This window comes from Procambarus clarkii, chromosome 66, assembly GCF_040958095.1.
Source record: "Procambarus clarkii isolate CNS0578487 chromosome 66, FALCON_Pclarkii_2.0, whole genome shotgun sequence".
Classification (NCBI taxonomy): domain Eukaryota; kingdom Metazoa; phylum Arthropoda; class Malacostraca; order Decapoda; family Cambaridae; genus Procambarus; species Procambarus clarkii.
In genome coordinates, this window is record NC_091215.1 from 22,475,766 (window position 1) to 22,496,652 (window position 20,887).

The 20,887-nt window shown below is 43.2% G+C and overlaps 1 protein-coding gene across 1 annotated transcript in view; it reads right to left on the reverse strand.

The window, feature by feature from the left end:
* The window catches only part of LOC123769190 (facilitated trehalose transporter Tret1), a 35,764-nt gene extending 15,810 nt beyond the window's left edge, over positions 1-19,954 (reverse strand). The window contains exon 1 of the mRNA XM_045760203.2: positions 19,327-19,954. Within this exon, the coding sequence (XP_045616159.1) occupies positions 19,327-19,806 (480 nt within the window). The 5' untranslated portion in view covers positions 19,807-19,954. The remainder of the gene's footprint in view (positions 1-19,326) is intronic.
* Between the last annotated feature and the right edge of the window lie 933 nt (positions 19,955-20,887).

Here is a 20,887-nt window from a genome sequence, read left to right on the forward strand (position 1 = left end):
TACCATCACTGTAGAATGTCCAATACACAGTTGTCTCTGTCCAAGACGCAGTAGTTTCTAACTTCACCGTAGCCTGTCCAAGACGCAGTGATTTCTAATTTCACCGTAGCCTCGTCTCAATAAGCTCGAAGCTCCTCCCTTCTTGGGGAAAATGAATTTTATTTCAGAACCCAACGTGTTTCCTTTAAATATTTAGAATACCTTTACAAATGAATGGATTAAAATATATGACCTATTAAACGAATATAATATCATTTGTTTAATCTGAGCCTAAACAAACTTAACGCACTGAACTAACCTAATGGCTCTTATTCTTATCTCTGCCTAAAAATAAGTAGTTATTTGTTTTCATTACTGTAAACACTGTAACACAACTTTTTTTTAATAACAGAAAATTTAAATAAACGCTCTAAGACAAAAAGGCTCCGACCACTAGACAAAAAGGCTCAGACTATTAGACAAAAAAAGGCTTTGGCTATTAAACAAACAGGCTTTTGCCATATGCAAATGAAGAGTCACAATAACGTGGCTGAAGAAATGTTGACCAAACTACACACTAGAAACTGAAGAGACGACGACGCTTCGGCCCGTCCAACTAATTATTTTATTTTTCAACAACGAATCATGGAATAATAGTGTAGAACTGAGAGCACGTTATTCACAACGGCTGAACTCGGCTGTACAAGCTTGTTAGAGGACCCATTAGAGCGCGTGTCGTTACCAAGTCATTAATTGATGCAGTATCAGCGGGAGTACACCAACACTAATAACAGTAAACCGACAGTAAACCTCAAGAGGTTCCTGAACCCACCAGCAAGAATACTTGAGGTAAACAGTCAACATACCCCGTGTAGTAATAATTCAAGGGTAATCTTCCTCCGTATATATCATTCGAGTACTGACTTGTTACTTGAGGCTCCGAGTAGCATCCCTCAAGGCGCTGTAGCTGGCTGGATAGCGGCGCCACATAACGGGCTGGTAGATATCTCACGATAACCACCAAGCCGCGGCGAGGAATATCATGGGGATGATAACGGGTTTCTCACCGCCCTCCCCCTCTCTCTCTACACCGCCTATTAGGTCCCGGGGGTGAGGGGGATAACCAGGGGTCTTTAAGAGGGTCTTTCCCAAGCTATTGAAGGACGGACGAACGAGTGGGTTCTTCATCACCCGCCCCCAGGAGCTCGCGGTCACACCTCCGGCACCCGCACTCACACCCAGACACCCTCTACGCCCCCGCCCACACACCCCCCACCAACACCCACACACCAACCCCAGACACCCACCACGCCGCAACAGGAAGCCATAACCGTGTAGAGTGGTCCGAGCCCCACGCTCATGGCCTACACGGGATAGATACTGTGATGTGACTGCTATTGTCACCACTGTGGCGATGGGGAGGGCTGATGGGTTGATGACTGAAATGTCTCTCAGACCTGGTTGATGATACGGAGATGTCTCTCACACCTGGTTGATGATACGAAGATGTCTTTCACACCTGGTTGATGATAGGAAGATGTCTCTCACACCTGGTTGATGATACGGAGATGTCTCTCACACCTGGTTGATGATAAGGAGATGTCTCTCACACCTGGTTGATGATACGGAGATGTCTCTCACACCTGGTTGATGATAGGAAGATGTCTCTCACACCTGGTTGATGATGCGAAGATGTCTCTCACACCTGGTTGATGATAGGAAGATGTCTCTCACACCTTGTTGATGATACGGAGATGTCTCTCACACCTGGCTGATGATGAAACATCTGGCTAATGATCTGAACGATTGTTAACACACCTGTTTACTTATGAGATGTGTCACACCTGGCTAATGATAGGGAAGATGTGTCACACCTGGCTAATGATAGGGAAGATGTGTCACACCTGGCTAATAATAGGAAAGATGTCACTCCTGGCTAATGATAGGAAAGATGTCACACCTGGCTAATGATAAGGAACATGTGTCACACCTGGCTAAAGAATGGGAAGGTGTGTCACACCTGGCTGATGATAGGGAAGACGTGTCATACCTGGCTGATGCGAAAAATATCACACACCTGACTGATGAGAAAAATATATCACACACCTGCCTAATGATAAAAAAGATGCCACACACCTGGCTGCTGATCGGTACAGACATCACCGGATGATGATCAGAAATAGCGTGAAAATTTGTCAAACCTCAACATATATTCATAACTGTAGATATACATATATGTAGATATGTGATATATCGAACATTGATGTATTCGGATAAAGCGTTTGCGTAGGAACTGTACGCCGTCCGTAACAAACTTCGCCCTTTTCTGGAAGATAGTTTTGAAGGGAGACGAGATTGTGTACAACTCTTGAAGCTCAAACTAGAGACAAATGAAAAAAAAAGCCTTGTTTCCGGGCGACAGTTACGAATGGGCAATTTAGCTCAACGGTATCAACAAGGTCTTATCAGAGTTAGGATTCCTCAAGCATTTAGGCAATCACTTACGGAACCTGTAGATTTGTTTTTTCAATCATGGCGGTTTTTAATAATTTATTATCAAGTTTATGAGCTTCGAAGCGCTACGAGGTTGTTTATAAGAATAATAACCTTGGGTTGTGAAGTTTCGAAGCTGGCAAACTGATTAATTCAAACTAAGCGGACATAATTCAGATAAGATGTAAAGGTTTCGTCAGTTGAGAAAGAGGAGAAAGAAACAGAGATGGAGGAGTGAGACAGAGGAGAGGAAGGAGGAGTAATATGACGCAATAAAGATGGAAGAAGTGTACTTGGAGCTTAAAATCAGGTCAAGTGGTACTGTGATTATTCTCCAGGTCTTGTGAGGCCAGTTGGTAATTAATTTGCCTAACGAGGTGTTTAGAATTGACCTGATGCGGGGGGGTCTATGGAGTAAAGTGCAATTTAATTAATTTTATGGGTAATTAACCCGAGAGGTGATTAATTTGATGTGTGGGGGAAGGGGGGAATACGAATATCGAAGACAGTGGTGCCAAGGTGGAGATGTGCAGGTAGTGATGGTAGTGATGCTGGTGGTGATGGTGGTAGCGCAGGTTGATGTGTAGGAGTGATGGAGAATGTGATGTGGTTGTGGCAGAGTCGTAGCAATAAATAAAACAACCCATCCTCCTGTTTAGATAGTGCCTACTGTGACGGTCGTTAATTGTCACCAATTCGTACTTATTCAGCTTTTAGATACCTATAGTATACTGACTAGTAAGGCTGACTATACAGACTGACTTTCAAACTAAATGAAGCTAAAATAACAAACTGAAATATTCCTAGGCCTAGTATAGCACACATATGTACTATATTAGGCCTCTGAGATCGTGTATTAGGCCTAGGAAGGTTAAGTAAGGTTAGTTTAGTTTTTCAAAGCAACACAAGTAAAAAATGTGAAGCGGAGAGGGGGAGAGAGAGAGAGAGAGAGAGAGAGAGAGAGAGAGAGAGAGAGAGAGAGAGAGAGAGAGAGAGAGAGAGAGAGAGAGAGAGAGAGAGAAGTGGTGAGACAAAGAAGGTGTGAGAGGAAGAAATAAAAGGGGTAAGAGGGAGAAATAAAAGGGGTGAGAGGTAAATAGGAAGAGGGAATGAGAACGGGGGGGAATAGTGGGAGAGAAGGGAAAGAGGGAGAGAGAAGGAGGAAGAGGCAGAGAGAGAAAAAGCCAAACATGTAACAACTTGTTTGTGTTAAACATAAAACAAACCCAACTAGGCCACGTGACACATGCACCACAAAAGCAAATATTCAGCCCTAAATAATGTTTACCACCTTGACCAGAGTCAACACCGGCGTCCAAGAAACGGACAGGGCGACACGCCTCCGTCTGGGAGACTTGCAGCACCAAACAGGTGAAGCAGGGCACTGTATATAGCACACAGCTCACACCTAATGGTTGACAGACCTAATGGCTGACAGATCTATTAGCTGACAGACCTAATGGCTGACAGACCTAATAGCTGACAGACTTAATGAATGAGAATACATTTTTAAGCTGTCTTTACCAACACTCTGAATGCACACTTTACATCAGTGTTCACACTAAGAGAGAGACCAGACATCATTGGTCTGACAGGGTATATTACGACAGCTTATTTAGCACGGGTGGTACGCGCACAAGGGGACACAGGTGGAAACTGAGTACCCAAATGAGCCGCAGAGACATTAAAAAGATCTTTTTCAGTATCAGATTAGTTAATAAATTGAATGCATTAGGAAGAGATGTGGTGCAGGAAGACTCCATACACAGTTTCAAATGTAGATAGGATAGAGATCAATAAACTGAGGAACAAGTGTACACCAGTATATTGACAGTTGAGAGGCGGGACCAAAGAGCCGAAGCTCAAGCCCCGAAAGCACAACTAGTGAGTACACACACACACATAAACTTACACACAACTGATGGTTAGAAAGATGGTCCAAGAGCTAACAGCTCGTTCCTGCAATCACAAATAAACACACACACACACACACACACACACACACACACACACACACACACACACACACGTTGAAGGTTTTCGTCCCACACACTCCCTCTCGCTTTCCCCCCTCGTTAGCACAGCACAGCTCCCCCCCCTCCCCCCATGAAACTGCGCGCGTAAGACCGGGCTAAACGTCCCCCCCCCCTCAACATGTGCCAATTACCACCATTTCCGGGTAATTGGTTGAAGGGCGGGAAAACGTGATCAATACCATTGTCAGGGTCACCACACCTCAGATCCCCATCCCACAGAGCAGGAATAAAAAGTCAGACTTGTGACTTGTGAGAGGTCACCAGCGCTTACCTTAACTAGTGTTAAATAATCGCACCCAAGAGATAAGGTTTATGGAGATCAACACTGTATAATGTATTGTGCCTAGGCAATATGTAATACATCTATTATACAATGCTTGTACCTATAACCCGAACTTGCAAAAGCATCTTAATCACCTTCAGTGGATAAGTGTTTAATATCAAACTAGTTTCTCTAGAAGCTTTCAACGCTGTCAAAGTAGGAGAGACATAGGTGTATGTATATATAAGTGGATATATGTAGGTATATGTATATATATATTTGTGTGTGTATTTGTATACAGGGTATGTGGAAGCTGGTCAGAATTGCATTTCTCCTTTGTAAATGCACATTAATGATGCTATGTAAAAGACACCTCGAACACTGTTTATGAAGGACAGACGTCAATCTGTGTATTTATGTTTATAGGTTAGATTAGCATTTTTAAATCACTACGATCACCTTCTGTGATTGATTGTTCAATAAATCACTGAATTATGTTTAATACATATCTAACCATGTCCCATGGAGGACAGAAGAAAATGTATATTTGCCCAAAAAGCTATGCGTATTAGTGGCTTTAAGTATTGTATGTACTAGCTCTATCTATAAATCCAACATTATGTTTGTAACTCATCATCTATGTATGTACTTTTACCTGAATACAAATTTTAATTTTTGAATTTGAATTTGAATATATGCCGATTACCATTGTAAATGTGTGGCCAAGTTTGTGGTAGAAAATAATAATAAAAAAACTGTATAATATACACTAACATTGCACATTATTATTTATTTAACTATTATTATTATAATCGCTACATTATTAATATTAATCATATTTATAACTGTTATTAATGGTATAAAAGTTAGTGTATCAGAATTTCAAAACATTTAAAATATATAAATTTAACCCTCCAATACGTCGTATTTCAACGGAATTGAAATACGATTTCAATCTAAAATCTATTTCAATCTAAACCGTTCAAAATGAGACGTACTAATATACACTGAAACAGCGTAAAATATACGCTTTTCTTGAATCGAAGTGAGTTCGTTCGTACATTTTAGGTTAGACAAAACAGTTACAGAGTGTCAAATTGAAGGATCGGGCTGTGAAACTATGCAAGAGTTTCACGAGTCAGGCTTTTAATTGAGCCTCGTCTGGAGAGTGTTTGTTGAAGAGCGGGTGAAGCTCTTCAGAGATGACCGCCACCAAGCTTGGTCGTGTGGACCACTCTTGGCTCGTAGCGGTACTCGTTACTCCCGGCCCCAACCCTCCCCTCGGGCCAGATTCACGAAGCAGTTACTTAAGTACTTACGAACCTGTACATCTTTTTTCAATATTTGGCGGCTTTGTTTAGAATTATTAAACAGTTAATGAGCTCCGAAGCACCAGGAGGCTGTTTATAACAATAACAACAGTTGATTGGCAAGTTTTCATGCTTGTAAATTGTTTAATAAATGTAACCAAAGCCGTCAAAGGTTGAGGAAAGATGTACACGTCCGTAAGTACTTGCGTAAATGCTTCGTGAATCTGGCCCCTCGTTACTCCTGGCCGCAACCCTCCTCTCGTTACAAGCGGGTGTGCTTATCTATTTGCTCAGTCGATTAAGGCAGCGTCTGGGATGATCTCGGACGTAGGTTCGAATCCTCGTCACGGCCCTTGTGGATTTATTCATAGAGCTTCGGCCTCACATGCGTGGTGTCCACGGTTCGAGACCCACACAGCCCAGGTGAATGGAGTGCATTTTATTAGGGGGGCCTGACAGCTGAGTTGGGCCTGACATTCCTCATTAGTCTTGCATCGTCTGCAAACTTTGACATGTAGGAGGTCACTCCCTCGGGTAGATCATTAACATAAATTAGTAACAGTAATGGTCCCAGGACCGAGCCTTGAGGGGACCCCACTTGTTACACTGCTCCGGTTGGAGACTTGGCCTCTGTAATTATTTGCCTTCTCTGCTTCAGGTGCTCTTTTACTCAGTTAAATTTCTTCCAAACTATCACGGGTTACTAAATCTCTATCTTGTACACCAGTATTTCATGAGGAACAGTGTCAAATGTTTTTTTGACAATCTTATTTTAGTAACCTTGTCATAGAACTTGACCACGTTTAACAGGTAAAACTTTCCCCTTTCTAAATCCAGGCTGTCGTTTTCGTGCAAAAAAAAAAAAAGTTGTTCTTGCAAAGTTTATCCTCTCCAGGTGCTCTCCTACTCTCAACCTGATTACTCCAGCACTTTACACAGAATACTGATCAATGACACCAATCTGTAATTTTTTGCCTCCTGTCTGTTCCCCTACCTTGAGGTGCTTCCGGGGCTTAGTGTCCCCGCGGCCCGGTCGTCGACCAGGCCTCCGACCAGGCCCTTCTTGAATATTGGGACTACATTTACCTTTTCCAGAATTCCGAGAGATTTCCTGTTTCAGGTGTTTTATTTAAGACAGCAGTTAGCGGGAGACAAAGCACCTCTACAGCCTCCTTCAGTAGCCATGGTGATATTAAGTCTGGCCCAATAAATTTTGTTGCATCTAGTTCCGTCGGATGCTTTAACCTATTCCAAAGAGATTACTATGTTACCCAATGTTTTCTCTGGCCTTTCAACATTCAACTCTGTTGTCCATGCTGGTTCTTATGTTAAGAGCTCCTGAAATCTTTTTCAGGAGTTTCTCACACATCTGTCATTTTCCGTGAGACTTTCCCTTGTCTCTACAACTTGACCCCCATACATGAGGAATGTATGGGGGTCATACATACCCCCATACATTGTTTGCATCTATGTTTATTAGTGTTTTCCCTTGCAAGGCCATAAAACAGATTTTTTTGATCCTTAGTTTTTACTGCAATGTCGCTTTCAAATTGCCTCTCAGCTTCCCTCCTGACTACAGTATTCATGTCTGGATTCCTTGCTCGTTAGTGCATCCCTATTTCCCCCTGTTCATATCCTTGTGTTTAGTGGGAGATTGTAAGTCAGCGCTACAGTAATCTTCATGTCCCCATCTGTTCTTATTCCCAGTAAGTACTTCTTTTGATCGGATTCCTTTGACATTTTCACTTCCTCAAAGCTTCAGTGTAGATGTAACAATAAGACTACACCACCTCCACCCCTGTTCACCCCATCTTTCCTTATCACCTGATATCCTTGTGGGAAGATGACATTTCCTAAACAATTAACAGTTTCGTTTCCGTTACTGCAAATGTAACTTCTATGTTCTACTTGTTGTACTTCTTTCACACTTTCCTTTAACGCTGCCCCGTTATTTGTAATTCCATCTGCATTTGTGCACATAACTCTAATATGCACATAATCTCTACTATGCACCATTGGTTTCTCCTAAGGTGTATCGGATCGGGTTGTTGCATGGGTAGTTCTGATGGGGTAAAGGGCATTTACTGGTCTAGTCACACTCGCTCGAGTGCCTCTGGATGGTTACCTCTACAAGCTGGTTGGATCCATTATTTTGTTGTACTGAGCTCTATACTGCCTGACATTCCTGAATTTGTGCATAGCTTGCACTGAGCGCTTTATCATCTTGGTGGAAGAAAAGATGATAGGATTGACGTCATTTGGTGTTGGACCAATGTCCTATCAACCGAGGTTTATTAAGGCCTATCAACCGAGGGAGAGTTATTAAGGCCTATCAACCGAGGTAGGGTTATTAAAGCAACAATAGTCGCATAGTGATCAACCAACAGCTAAATTCTTCCACATAGCTCAGAATTGAATTAAATTAATTCTCAATGGACATCTTACTTAGCCATATCGGCAAAGCGACTGCCTTGCTCCTTGCAAGGACGGCTTTCTATCTCCGGTAATCCAAATGGCTGGATAGCACACCTTCCCTCCGTACTCATAACCCAGTTCCTTGTCCTCATAAACCTTCCAAGTGATATATAGTCAACCTAGCTAATTAGCGCTTTTTCCTCATTATTTCCATACATTCTCCGTGTATGTGCACCTGTATCTGGGCGTACCTCCCATGATGTGGGAAGAGCAGCAGGAGATAAATGAGGGGCTAAGGATGTGGAAGGCGAGAAAAGAAAGGGGATGAGGGAGTAAATAAAGGAAAAAAGGAGGACGATGATGATGATGATGAGGAGGAGGAGGAGGAGGAGGAGGAGGAGGAGGAGGAGGAGGAGGAGCAGCAGCAGCAGCAGCACTAACCGTGGTAGTGAAGACCAACTAGCCTCACGGTCTGACAACTTAACGGGCCGCCCCGTGCACACACCAGTAGCCACTCTTACACACACACACTGCCTCCACGGCCGAGGCAGAAACAAATGGGCAGTGTTTCTTTCACCCTGATGCACCTGTTCACCTAGCAGTTAATAGGTACCTGGGAGTTAGACAGCTGCTTCCTGAGGAGAGTGTGTGCATGTGTAACATAAATAACATAAATAGTAACATAGTGTGTAGTCGACTTAACACAGGAAAAATAATAAATTGGTTAGAAAGGCGGGGTGCAAGAGCTAATAGGGCGATTCAGGAGATACAAATAACAAATAGTAAATACAAATAGTAAATACACACAGCTGTTGCTTGCCCCAGCAGCAAATATTGTCTCATCACACACACACACGTACGAACGTCCTTCTTGCGGCCAAGACCTTTGTTTACACATTCACTAGGGAAGCGCGCGCCGAGCTTACCACTGATCATTCCCGCTAACACAAACATCACCCACTAACACAGTTTCTGCTCGCACCCATCTACACTACCACCCACTAACACTGCTCACATACACACACAACTCTTCATACTATCACTGCTATAACCAAAGTGCCAAAGCTCAACCCCCCGCAAGCACAACTAGGTGAGTATAGCTCAATCTCACCACCATCTCCCGCGAACACAACTCACACTCATTATCACCACCCACTAACATTATACACACCCACCACCCACTAACATTATACACACCCACCACCACCACCCTAACACCATACACACCCACCACCACCACCCACTAACATTATACACACCCACCACCACCACCCACTAACATTATACACACCCACCACCACCACCCACTAACATTATACACACCCACCACCACCACCCACTAACATTATACACACCCACCACCACCACCCACTAACATTATACACACCCACCACCACCACCCACTAACATTATACACACCCACCACCACCTCCCACTAACATTATACACACCCACCACCACCACCCTAACACCATACACACCCACCACCACCACCACCCACCAACACTATATACACCCACCACCACCACCCTAACACCATACACACCCACCACCACCACCACTGCCCAGTCTTTGCTTGCAATTTTGAGTGCAGTAATAAATTCTTTTTTGCAAGTGCTTGCGCTTGCATTGTGCTTGCATTTGTGAAATAAATAGAGAGTTTTCGCTCGCTCGCGTTAAACAAGAACATCTACCAAGTGTTAAACTGGCTCTCGAACATAGTTCTGTTTTGTTCGTATACATATTGCTTAAATCACTTGCTTTAAGAGGCTGCGTGCACGCAAGAGTCCCTTACCTATGTCGCGTGCACAAACATGTACACAAATACATACCCCTCCCCATCCCAACAAACATACACACCTTCACTACTCACACAAAGTATACACATATATCTTCCCCTTCCCCAGCATACACAAAGGCAAACACACACGTATCACATAACTCCCCCCGCCCCTCCCACCACCATTCCACGGTAGATAGTGGGGGTGGCTTGATCACTGTTAGTTAGTTAGTTAGACTAGCAGAGTCTAACTATTGGGAGACAGAAATCAATATAATTATTGTATATAAAAGCTAATTATAACAAATATGGGAAAATGTAAACATAATATTAACATAATAAAATGGCAAAAACATGAGGTGAACTTAAATTAGAAGTTCATTTAAATTTTAAATTTCATTTAAATCATATTAGCTTCATTTAAATATTTTAAATGAAGCTAATATCTTCATATATTTTTTAAGCTCTCTTTCTCTGTCAGTCTGTCTATCTGCCTCTCTCTCTCTCTCTCTCTCTCTCTCTCTCTCTCTCTCTCTCTCTCTCTCCTTGTATCTGTACACGGAAGGATTAAGCTTAATCCCTCTTAAAGCTTAGGCTCTAACGCTAAAACATCGTATACTGAAGTCAAAATCTAAAAAATATATCTTTTCCTAAATTATTCCTTAACTGGCCTACTTACAGGTTCCCCCCAAAAATATCGGTCTGCCTCTTTCAAATGCATTTTCAATGCATTTTCAATGCATTTTCTTTAATGTAATTTATGCATAGCTAGAAAAAAACGAAGTATACCTTCAAGTGCTTGATTTATTCTATAGTAATAAGGCTGAAAATGCATTAAGTTGGACAAAATAAATTACCGAGGCGTTCGTTATAACACAAACATAAAAGAGCAGACAGACAAACAATTCCTACCAGAAGTAGACCCTCATCACCATTTCCCTTGGCGTTCCAAGAGCGCCAACGCTGGCATCAGGTGTGCCAGATCAGGAGGGCCAAAGATTGGCCCTGTCTGCCTCCACAAATGAGACTGTCACCAGGGTCGACCTCCTTACATTGCTGCTCCAGTTTTCTCTTCCTTAATCTTAATTAGATTTTAGGATATCAGTGCACCGAGTCGCTCCTCGAATGCCATCGCTTTAACTGGCAATAGCAAGACCCCGTGAGACATTTGTCGTGTACATGGGGATAATTATCAGTGTGCAGGGTGTCTCGCTGGAGTGACGTCCGCCCGTGTCTGGGTTACGCAGTCTTGAGGATAGGATATGGGAAGACGGGGTTTACAAAATGCCAGTAAAGTAGACTAAAAGGATGGCTGGTTTTTGTTTGCATGCTTGCCTTCTTTTGGCGGGGGAGGGGGGGGGGGGTGAGAGTAGGGGGTAAAGCTTTGGCTCTTTGGTCCCGACTCTCAACTGTAAATCAAGTAGTGTACAGTTCATGAGCCTACTGGGCACTATCATTTCTACACATGAAACTGTATGAATCTTTCTAATGTCTCTTTGACTCATTTGGGTACTCAGTTTCCACCTCTATTCCCTTGGGAAAGTGTCACCCGTGCTAAGTAGCCTGCCTTTATCTCTCTTATCAATTGTGATGATAATTTTGTAAACAGAGACAGCAGACTTAATCAAACGTTCTCGGACATCTCATCCATAATGGGAATCGAACACGGGTGCAATATATTAATTTCAATGAAATTATTCTCCTCAAACAACAACTTGTCTGGAAAAAAAATACCCTCGATCAATAAAATATAAAATAAGTTTCCTTACTTCCCACTTCTCTGGCCATCTCAACAAAAGATGTTGGGAATCACAAGTCTGAGCATAACTCTCCACTTAAAATGCACTTTGGTCTCTCCCATCACACATAAGCTTAAGTTGCTCACAAGAAGCACTGGAACACTTCCTTCTTTCCCCACGATGTCTAGAGATTCTCAACACTACTTTTATTAATATTTCAGTAAAGCATAATTCAAAGATTTTAAGACTAAGATTAAGATTTTAATACTAAGATTATTAAGTCTAGGATTATTTTTTTTTCAGGGATATTCCTGCGCGGGCCCTAAGCCTCTGGCTGGCCCGCTAAGTGTTGTTTGTTTCTGTTTTGCTTGGGCGGAGTATGAGTATTTATGACTCGTATGGTCGCTTCAGTAAGATTTTGGTCTGGGATTAGAACAAGGGGCTTATAGTAGGAGAGAGGGAATTATCAGGAGACAGCGCCAAGCAATCACGACTATATAGCACTGGGAAGAGGTCAGGATAAGGATTTGGGATGGGACGGGAGGCGAGGGGGAGGGCGGCAGAAATAGTGCCCAATCACTTGGACGGTCGGGGATTGAAGGCCAACCTGCATGAAGCAAGATCGTCGCTCTACCGTCCAGCCCAAGTGGTTGGAGACGGTGTGTCTACTACCCAGGTTCGGGTGCTCACAATAAGGAAGGGTTTCTTGAGTTCCTAATTAGTACTCAACTGGTAATGGAAACCTTTCCTGGAGCATCACTGTGGGATATGGTAGTATGTACGCCACCTCTTTATCCCTGTCCTAAATTGCCGTCCACAGTATGGTGGGTAATATAAAATGTCGCTCGAATACTTGCAGATTCGAAATCAAGACCTGGTTGCTAGAGCGACGGTATCGTATTCTTTAGGCCCTATATACACAAAAAGCACTGCCACATGCAGGAGACCATTGTATTTTTAAGTTAGAATGTGTGTGTGTGTGTGCGTGTGCGTGTGCGTGTGTGTGTGTGTGCGTGTGTGTGTGTGTGTGTGTGTGTGTGTGTATTCACCTAGTTGTGCTTGCGGCGGTTGAGCTCTGGCTCTTTCGGCCCGCCTCTCAACTGTCAATCGATTTTTTTTTTCACACATACACACACAGGAGCAGCCCATAGCAGCTGTCTAAGTCCCAGGTACCTATTTACTGCTAGGTGAATAGGTGCATCAGGGTGAAAGAAACTTTGCCCATTTGTTTCCGCCATCGCCGGGGATCGATCTCCAGTCCCTGAACTACGAATTCCGAGCACTGTCCACTCAGCCTCCAGGCCCCCCTCCCCAGGCCAGGTGTGCGCGCGCGTGCGCGTGCTCATGTGTGGTGGGGCAGAGAGAGCGAGTCAGATAGAAAATTGTGAGAAGAAAGGCGGCTGTTGAACTTCTCCAATATTTTCCCTTCAGCCTCCCAAAACCACTACCTTAAACCCCCCACTCTCCTTCCACCACAACAAATGCGAGTACGCGCGCACGCACGCGCGCACACACACACACACACACACACGCACACACACACACACACACACACACACACACACACACACACACACACACATAAGGGGCACAGATAGAAATTGAGTGCCCAAATGAGCCACAGAGATATTAGAAAGAACTTTTTTAGTGTCGGAGTGGTTGGCAAATGGAATGCATTAGGAAGTGATGTGGTGGAGGCTGACTCCATACACAGTTTCAAGTGTAGATATGATAGAGCCCAATAGGCTCAGGAACCTGTACACCTGTTGATTGACAGTTGAGAGGCGGGACCAAAGAGCCAGAGCTCAACCCCCGCAAGCACAACTAGGTGAGTACAACTAGGTGAGTACACACACACAAAGAGACCAGGCACATACCAGTAGTCACAATAGAGATTAATAACAGTAGAATTCCACGAGATCACTTGACCATACAATTTCTCATTTATGTTAGGCTCTGTTCTATCCACTTTGACTGGGCGGTACAGATTCGTTGCTTGTTCGATCCCGAATAGTCCAAGTGGTTGGGCACCGTTCCTTCCTGCAGTCCTCACATCTCAGCTCTCGGATACCCCCTTCTATATGCTGTAGTCAAGATGGTTTAACGCTTTCTGCTGATAATTTACCCCACCTTACCTTTTAATATATGAAATAACGTGTGGAAATAGATTCTTTCACGCCGATGTTTGCAGATGTTGTTAAACTGACAAGACAATATGCAACGAATGACTACAAAGGTTCCAGACAGTCTGGGACAAATTCTTGGCATGGTCCAATAACAGGTTACAGTCTCAACTATAACATATGGAAGGTGTAGGAAAGAAAACAAAAACACAGAACATGAAAGGCAGACACCAAAGACTTGATAAGAGTACCTCACGAGGGTAACACCGGGAGCCTTCGTGCACAGCGAAACACTGATTACTTACGTTAATTTGGCCACTATAATAACCTTCACAAACCCAGATAAGGAATCATTCACAGAAGTGTAAGTTATCGATGATGAAGACTGACGTGTGTGAGGCGAGGAGCGCGCCGTGATAACACTGGGATACCAGCAATAACACAGCCCAATGAACTGGCAAGACGTTGGTGCAAGAAACGAGAAGGGCCATGAAGAGACAGGTGTTAAGGATCAGAAAAAGAGACGTCCGAGCAACGCACAAGACAAGGACGTAGATAATAAGGAGAGACTCTTCAATAAGGGTGGGGAGAGAACACGAGAACTATACCTGGATCTACCTAGAGTGGGTTCTGAGAGTTCTTCGACTACCAAAGACAGGCCCGGGGCCAGACTTGACTCGTGATAATTTGGTCCAATAGGCTGTTGTTTGTACAGCTCGCAGGCCCACATATCCACTACAATAGTCCGGCACTTCTTGCAAGAACGAATGTAATTTTTTCTTGAAAAAAAAATAAACTTTTTCTTGGCAAAATTTCATATACTTGCTGGGAAGGCATTTTTTAAACGATGACCGTCCGAAGTTTATACAGTGTTCTCTCATTGTGCCTATGACACCTCTACTCTTCGCTAGATCTATTGTGCATTTTCTACCTAATCGGTCGCTCCAGTATTTTGTTATTTTAATAGGATTTTAGCATTACTTTAGCATTTTACTAGCATTATTTTTATTTTACTAGCATCTAGCCCAAGTGGTTGGACGTTCACAAATTCAAAGAAGTGAAAGATATTTGCTCCTCCCGCCCACTAACAATAGGAGAAAGAGAAACAAAACACATTAACTCATAGTTTGACAAACGATATTTTGAAAGCTTCAAGAAACAGGGCTGGAGAAATGGTCCTAGCTTCATGCAGGGTCGGTGTTCGATTCCCGATGGTCCAAGTAGTTGGGATATCGTTCTTCCGTCCTCATATCCCGGCTCTTTAAATACAGCTATATAGCCATACTGGCTTGTCGCTTTCTCCCCATAATTACCTCAGCAATACCAGAAGGAAGACGCCGTACTGATAAGATAATGGGGCTTCGGAAGAGAGATGGTCGTCCAGCGGTAGATAACTAGCAGACACTACATAATGGAGGTACTAAACGCAACATATTAAGAAATTAGGAGACATGACGTATTAAAGTTAATAACCAAAAGGCTCCAAGAAATTTTCAGCATTTAGACAGATTGGAAACCAAATGATGGGCTCGGAAAGCATCTTAGCGAAAGGATGAGTGACGTCGCAGTGATAGGAGGGGACATAGAATTGACATGAGTGACATAGAAGTGACAGGAGTGACATCAAAGTGACAGCAGGGAGAGTACTGAAATATCAACTGGATGTGGCCCATGGCCCAAACAACAGCAACAGACACACAGAAATCACAATAGCGTGATGCCTCAAATGAACAAAATGCTCTGAGATGCTCTCGGACGCAGGTTCGAATCCTCGTCACGGCCCTTGTGGATTTGTTCATTTAATAGCAACAGAATGCGACAAACCCTTGCCATGGAAACTTGAAAATGCCTCCGAGACCCTTTGTAAATCACAATAAAAATGTACAATGCTTCAATTGAGAAATGTCTCACAGTGACAGCTTGGATACAGCAAACTAAGAACCCACACTACAAAACGAGATAGGTCAGTATGCAGTGGGTGAAGTACCTGTGTCTCTACCATACATAGTCCCTTAAAGATATTGGAGAAGCTAGTTAAGAGACATGGAACTATCGTATCTACCAACTATAAAGGGTGGACATCTTACATATAAATCTACTTGAATTCTCTAAGATGATATAGCTTGAAACGATCCAGCGAATTGGAGACGCCAGGTTGGTGGAGAGGAAAAAACGTAAGATGTGAATAAAATAATATGAACAGGAGGGTTGAGAGGAGAGAAGACGAAAATAGTCAAGAAATTAAAGAGGAGAGTGGCGAGGTTATCTGCTGGACCGCTAAACTATGACGCTAAAGACATCCTCTTTAAACTGAGAAAGCAAAGCAAGAGGACAGATGTGCAAGCTGGACACGCAAGCGAATGGAAATAATATAAAAAAATACTTATAACCAGTACGGGTGGTCAAGTGTGTGTGTGTGTGTGTGTGTGTGTGTGTGTGTGTGTGTGTGTGTGTGTGTGTGTGTGTGTGTGTGTGTGTGTGTGTGTGTGTGGTGTGCGCGCGCGAGTGTAGTGGTGCCAGGCGTCAGACCAGCTGTTGTAGCGATCCTGTTAGAGTGATATTTTGCCCTCCTTCCCTCCCCGTACCCCCACCCCCACACCGTCTCCCACTTCTCGCCCCCCACACAAACACACACAAACACACACGCACACACACACACACACACACACACACACACACATATGGATAAATGTGTGTATGTGTATTAGTAATCTATATAAATAAAAATGGAAACGTTCGTTTGTTCAAAATTGATAATCTCGGAAAGTTCTCCACTAATTGCTTTGAAATATTGACACAACGTTCTATTCGCATCCGGGCGGGTTTTTATATAATAGTTCGATCCTGCAGACACAAATAGTAAATACATACACACACACACGCATCTCTAAGAAACTGGTAACCGTTAGATAGCCCAAATTTCTTGAGGACTGGCGATTACGTCATATGCTCATCGAGCCGTCAAAATAGTGATGATAAACGCAAGATAAACACAGGACCTGCACAAGATTCTGTACTGCCCAGCCTCAAATTACAGTACTGATAGTACCTATGGGATCGAAAGTACAATAATGTCGTGATAGACACCAGAAAGTAAACTTTTGTAATAATGAATTTGGACAAACCGGGAAAGTTTTTTTATTTATATTGCTAATAAAACCTAAGTCCAACAATCCTTGGCCTAATACACCTATCTGAGGCCTAATGTAGTACATGTATGTGCTATATTAGGCCTAAGACTATTTAAGTGGGGTTTTTAGTTTGAGTTTTTCCGAACTAAAAAAAGTGGGTTTCTAGGCTCCATTATTGGTACCAGCGAACACATGGTTACAACACATACTATCAAAACAGGAGGATGGGTCGTCCCGTGATACGCGTGACGTCACTGGTGACATGTGGACCATGTCAGCTGACGCGGAAATATTCAAGAACAATAACAACGAAAGCGCTTTAGTTTCTCGGATAGTTGTTTTAATATCACAAGAGAAGTAACGAAGTAGCAAGTAGTTTACTAAGTATAGTTTAGTATATTAAAAAGACGCAATTTTGTTATTGCTTAATGCCTTTGAGGTATGTCAGCTGTGAGACAGTTAAAAAGAAAACAGGCTTTTTAATACGCTTTTAAGGGCCACAAAACGCTTAAAATATCGTTAACACAAGCAACAGCTGGCGCTTGTGCTATGGGGGGGGGGGGGGGGGGGGAAAGGGGGTGGAGAAAGAGGGGTGTGGGAGGGGGGTGTTGCATGCACTTAACCTCTGTATTTGAAAAACCTAAAAAGTAACAATAATTCAGAGTCCAGTTCATATAGCACTGCAAGACTCGTTGGAAGTGTCACTATAATAATAATAAGTATAACAATGTAATAAGTAATAACAATATAAGTGTCACTATCAAGTGACACGGTGCCAGTGTCACTTGACACTGGCACCGTGTCAAGTGACACTCGCTTTATTAATGCCAACACTAAGGCTTTGGTCTCCTACCTCAGATATTCTAATTTATAAAAATAAATCAATATATAATAACTATACTTCGAAATAATGTGAAACTAACAGCATTTAAATATGTGTCTGGGTGTGACTCAGTTCCCTCTTCCTACCACTGTGTCGCCTCTACTGTGTAAAGTGTCTCTTCCTACCACTGTGTCGCCTCTACTGTGTAAAGTGTTACTAGCTAGCCACAAGGGTTGTCGGAGTCATCCTAACTCCAAAGTTTATCCATTTAGTTCATAATACCCCATTAAGGTCATAACTTCCCCCCCATTAAGGTCATAACTTCCCCATTAAGGTCATAATACCCCCATTAAGGTCATAACTTCCCCCATTAAGGTCATAATATACCCATTAAGGTCATAACTTCCCCCATTAAGGTCATAACTTTCCCCATTAAGGTCATAACTTCCCCCATTAAGGTCATAATATACCCATTAAGGTCATAACTTCCCCCATTAAGGTCATAATAATCCCATTAAGGTCATAATACCCCATTAAGGTCATAACTTTCCCCATTAAGGTCATAATATACCCATTACGGTCATAATATACCCATTAAGGTCATAATATACCCATTAAGGTCATAACTTCCCCCATTAAGGTCATAATAATCCCATTAAGGTCATAATACCCCATTAAGGTCATAACTTTCCCCATTAAGGTCATAATATACCCATTAAGGTCATAATATACCCATTAAGGCTATAATGGTCTCATGGGGATGAATTTATATAGGCCACAGAAGAAAATAAATATCCCAATGCTACTCATTAATTGTGAATAAAAAATAAACGGTCATAGATAATTAAAATATCACTCGTCTACATGTATACCATACGACACAGTACACAGCATCGCCGGTAAACCACTACAACACCAGTCTACACACATACCCTTCTTCTCTCAATTAGCCAAAATTCAACTACAATTTGAAATTATTCAACTACAGTACAATGCGAAATCAGAAACGCACAAATGCAAGCACTCAACCTAACCTACCGAAGCGGATGCACTGAAAACGTCAATTTGATGGTATTTTTTACTAATACTTCGAATTTTGAATGGATTGATCAATATCATAAAAAATGCGATGTGTTAGGTAAGTGGGCAGGTTGCTCAGACAAGCATAGCGCTGGAACAGACCACGGGTCCAAATGGAACAAGTGTGTGCTGGGTGACCTCCCTGACAGTACTACCTGTTGTCTGAGTCCTCGACGCTTCTTGGAGGAGGGCAGGAGGTCAATGGTGCTGCGGAAGGAGTAGGCCGGAGAGCTGGTGGGAGAGAAGGTGTTCCCGCTCAGCTCTCTGCCAAGGGTCCGGCGCTTTCTCCTGTTGTCCGTGACGACTTTGATGGAGCCCCTGGAGGTGTTACTCTCACTTCTGTTGTGTCGCCACTCCGAGGTGTTGCCTAGTGTATCCTGGCCATCCAGGGAGCTATTAATACCGTAAGACCGTCGGGGAGACTTGGACGCCTCCCCGTCAGAGTCATCCATATACAAGGCGTTTTTGGAGCTGCTCCTTGAAGTTCCTGGGAGCTTCTGAAGGGTGAACTCAACTTCGTTAAGCGAGTCGTGACTCATCTCATCCTCGGAAGTTGGCGGCGGCCTCGTAAAGTCGACAACGATCTCAGACTCCGATCTGGGCAGCGTGGCAGGCAAGCCTCGACTGGTAGACATCTCCAGTTCTGCCAGCAGGGACCGTATCCCTTCCGTGGACGAAGCCACCGTTAATGTCGATGGCGATTTGATTACAGATATGAACCGCACCGGAGGCAGTCACCATAATACAAGCAGCAAAGGGATGCCGGGAATACGACCGGCCGGATGCGAGGTGCACAACGAACTGGCAGCTCGGCTCAGTACTTACTACCGCGTCGCGCTCGCCAGCTGGCCGCACCACGCATGTGAACGCACGCACGCACGCACCAGCGGCCTCCTGACAATACATACGTAGCGGGAGAACCCCACGTGAACACAGAATGTGTTCCTCACACACACACATCAGCTCCCGCATGCACAACCCGATGTTCTGTCACTCGGTCAGTCGGTTAAACACCGTTGGATCTGGCTAGTAATTCGTAGGGAGACCGCGCAAACTGCCTCGCTCTTGGCTTAGGGGACCTCAGCATACATATGTTCCCTATTGTCTTATAGTGGTATACTATGTAGAAATATATATCATATCAATTCCAAGACCATAGTGGTGCATACGGTGATGGGATGGAAACCATTGAAGTCACGAGGCAAAATAATATGGAAGATAACCCAGTCTATCATCGGAGGTTCATTTTTAACAGACTACCAAGGGTTTTCAGAACATTGTACACTACATAAGTTAAATGAGTACTATAATGTATAGCGTCAGTGAGGAATTCCCACCTAAAAAGCAAAACTTAGAATGTCTACCAAATTTGTTGAACATTCTAGGTTTGCTAGATCACAAGTCGATGAACGTTAAGCTACGAGAGGAAAAAAGGTGATATGACCACTACATATAAGATTTTTTGAAATATAGACAAAGTGAATGGTAACAAAAGTTTTAGCGTAAACATGGGTAGAACTTACAAATTCCGACGAGCCACAGAGATGTAATAAATCCTTTCTCAGTTTAAGATCAGGGAACAAATGGAATGAAACAAGTGAGGTAGTTGAGACTAACTCCATACGTAATTAGAAGAACAGGAATGAGAAAAAGAAATTGGGATAACATCTAATGAATCTGAATGGACTGGCGACTGAAAAAAAAAGACTCAAGAGC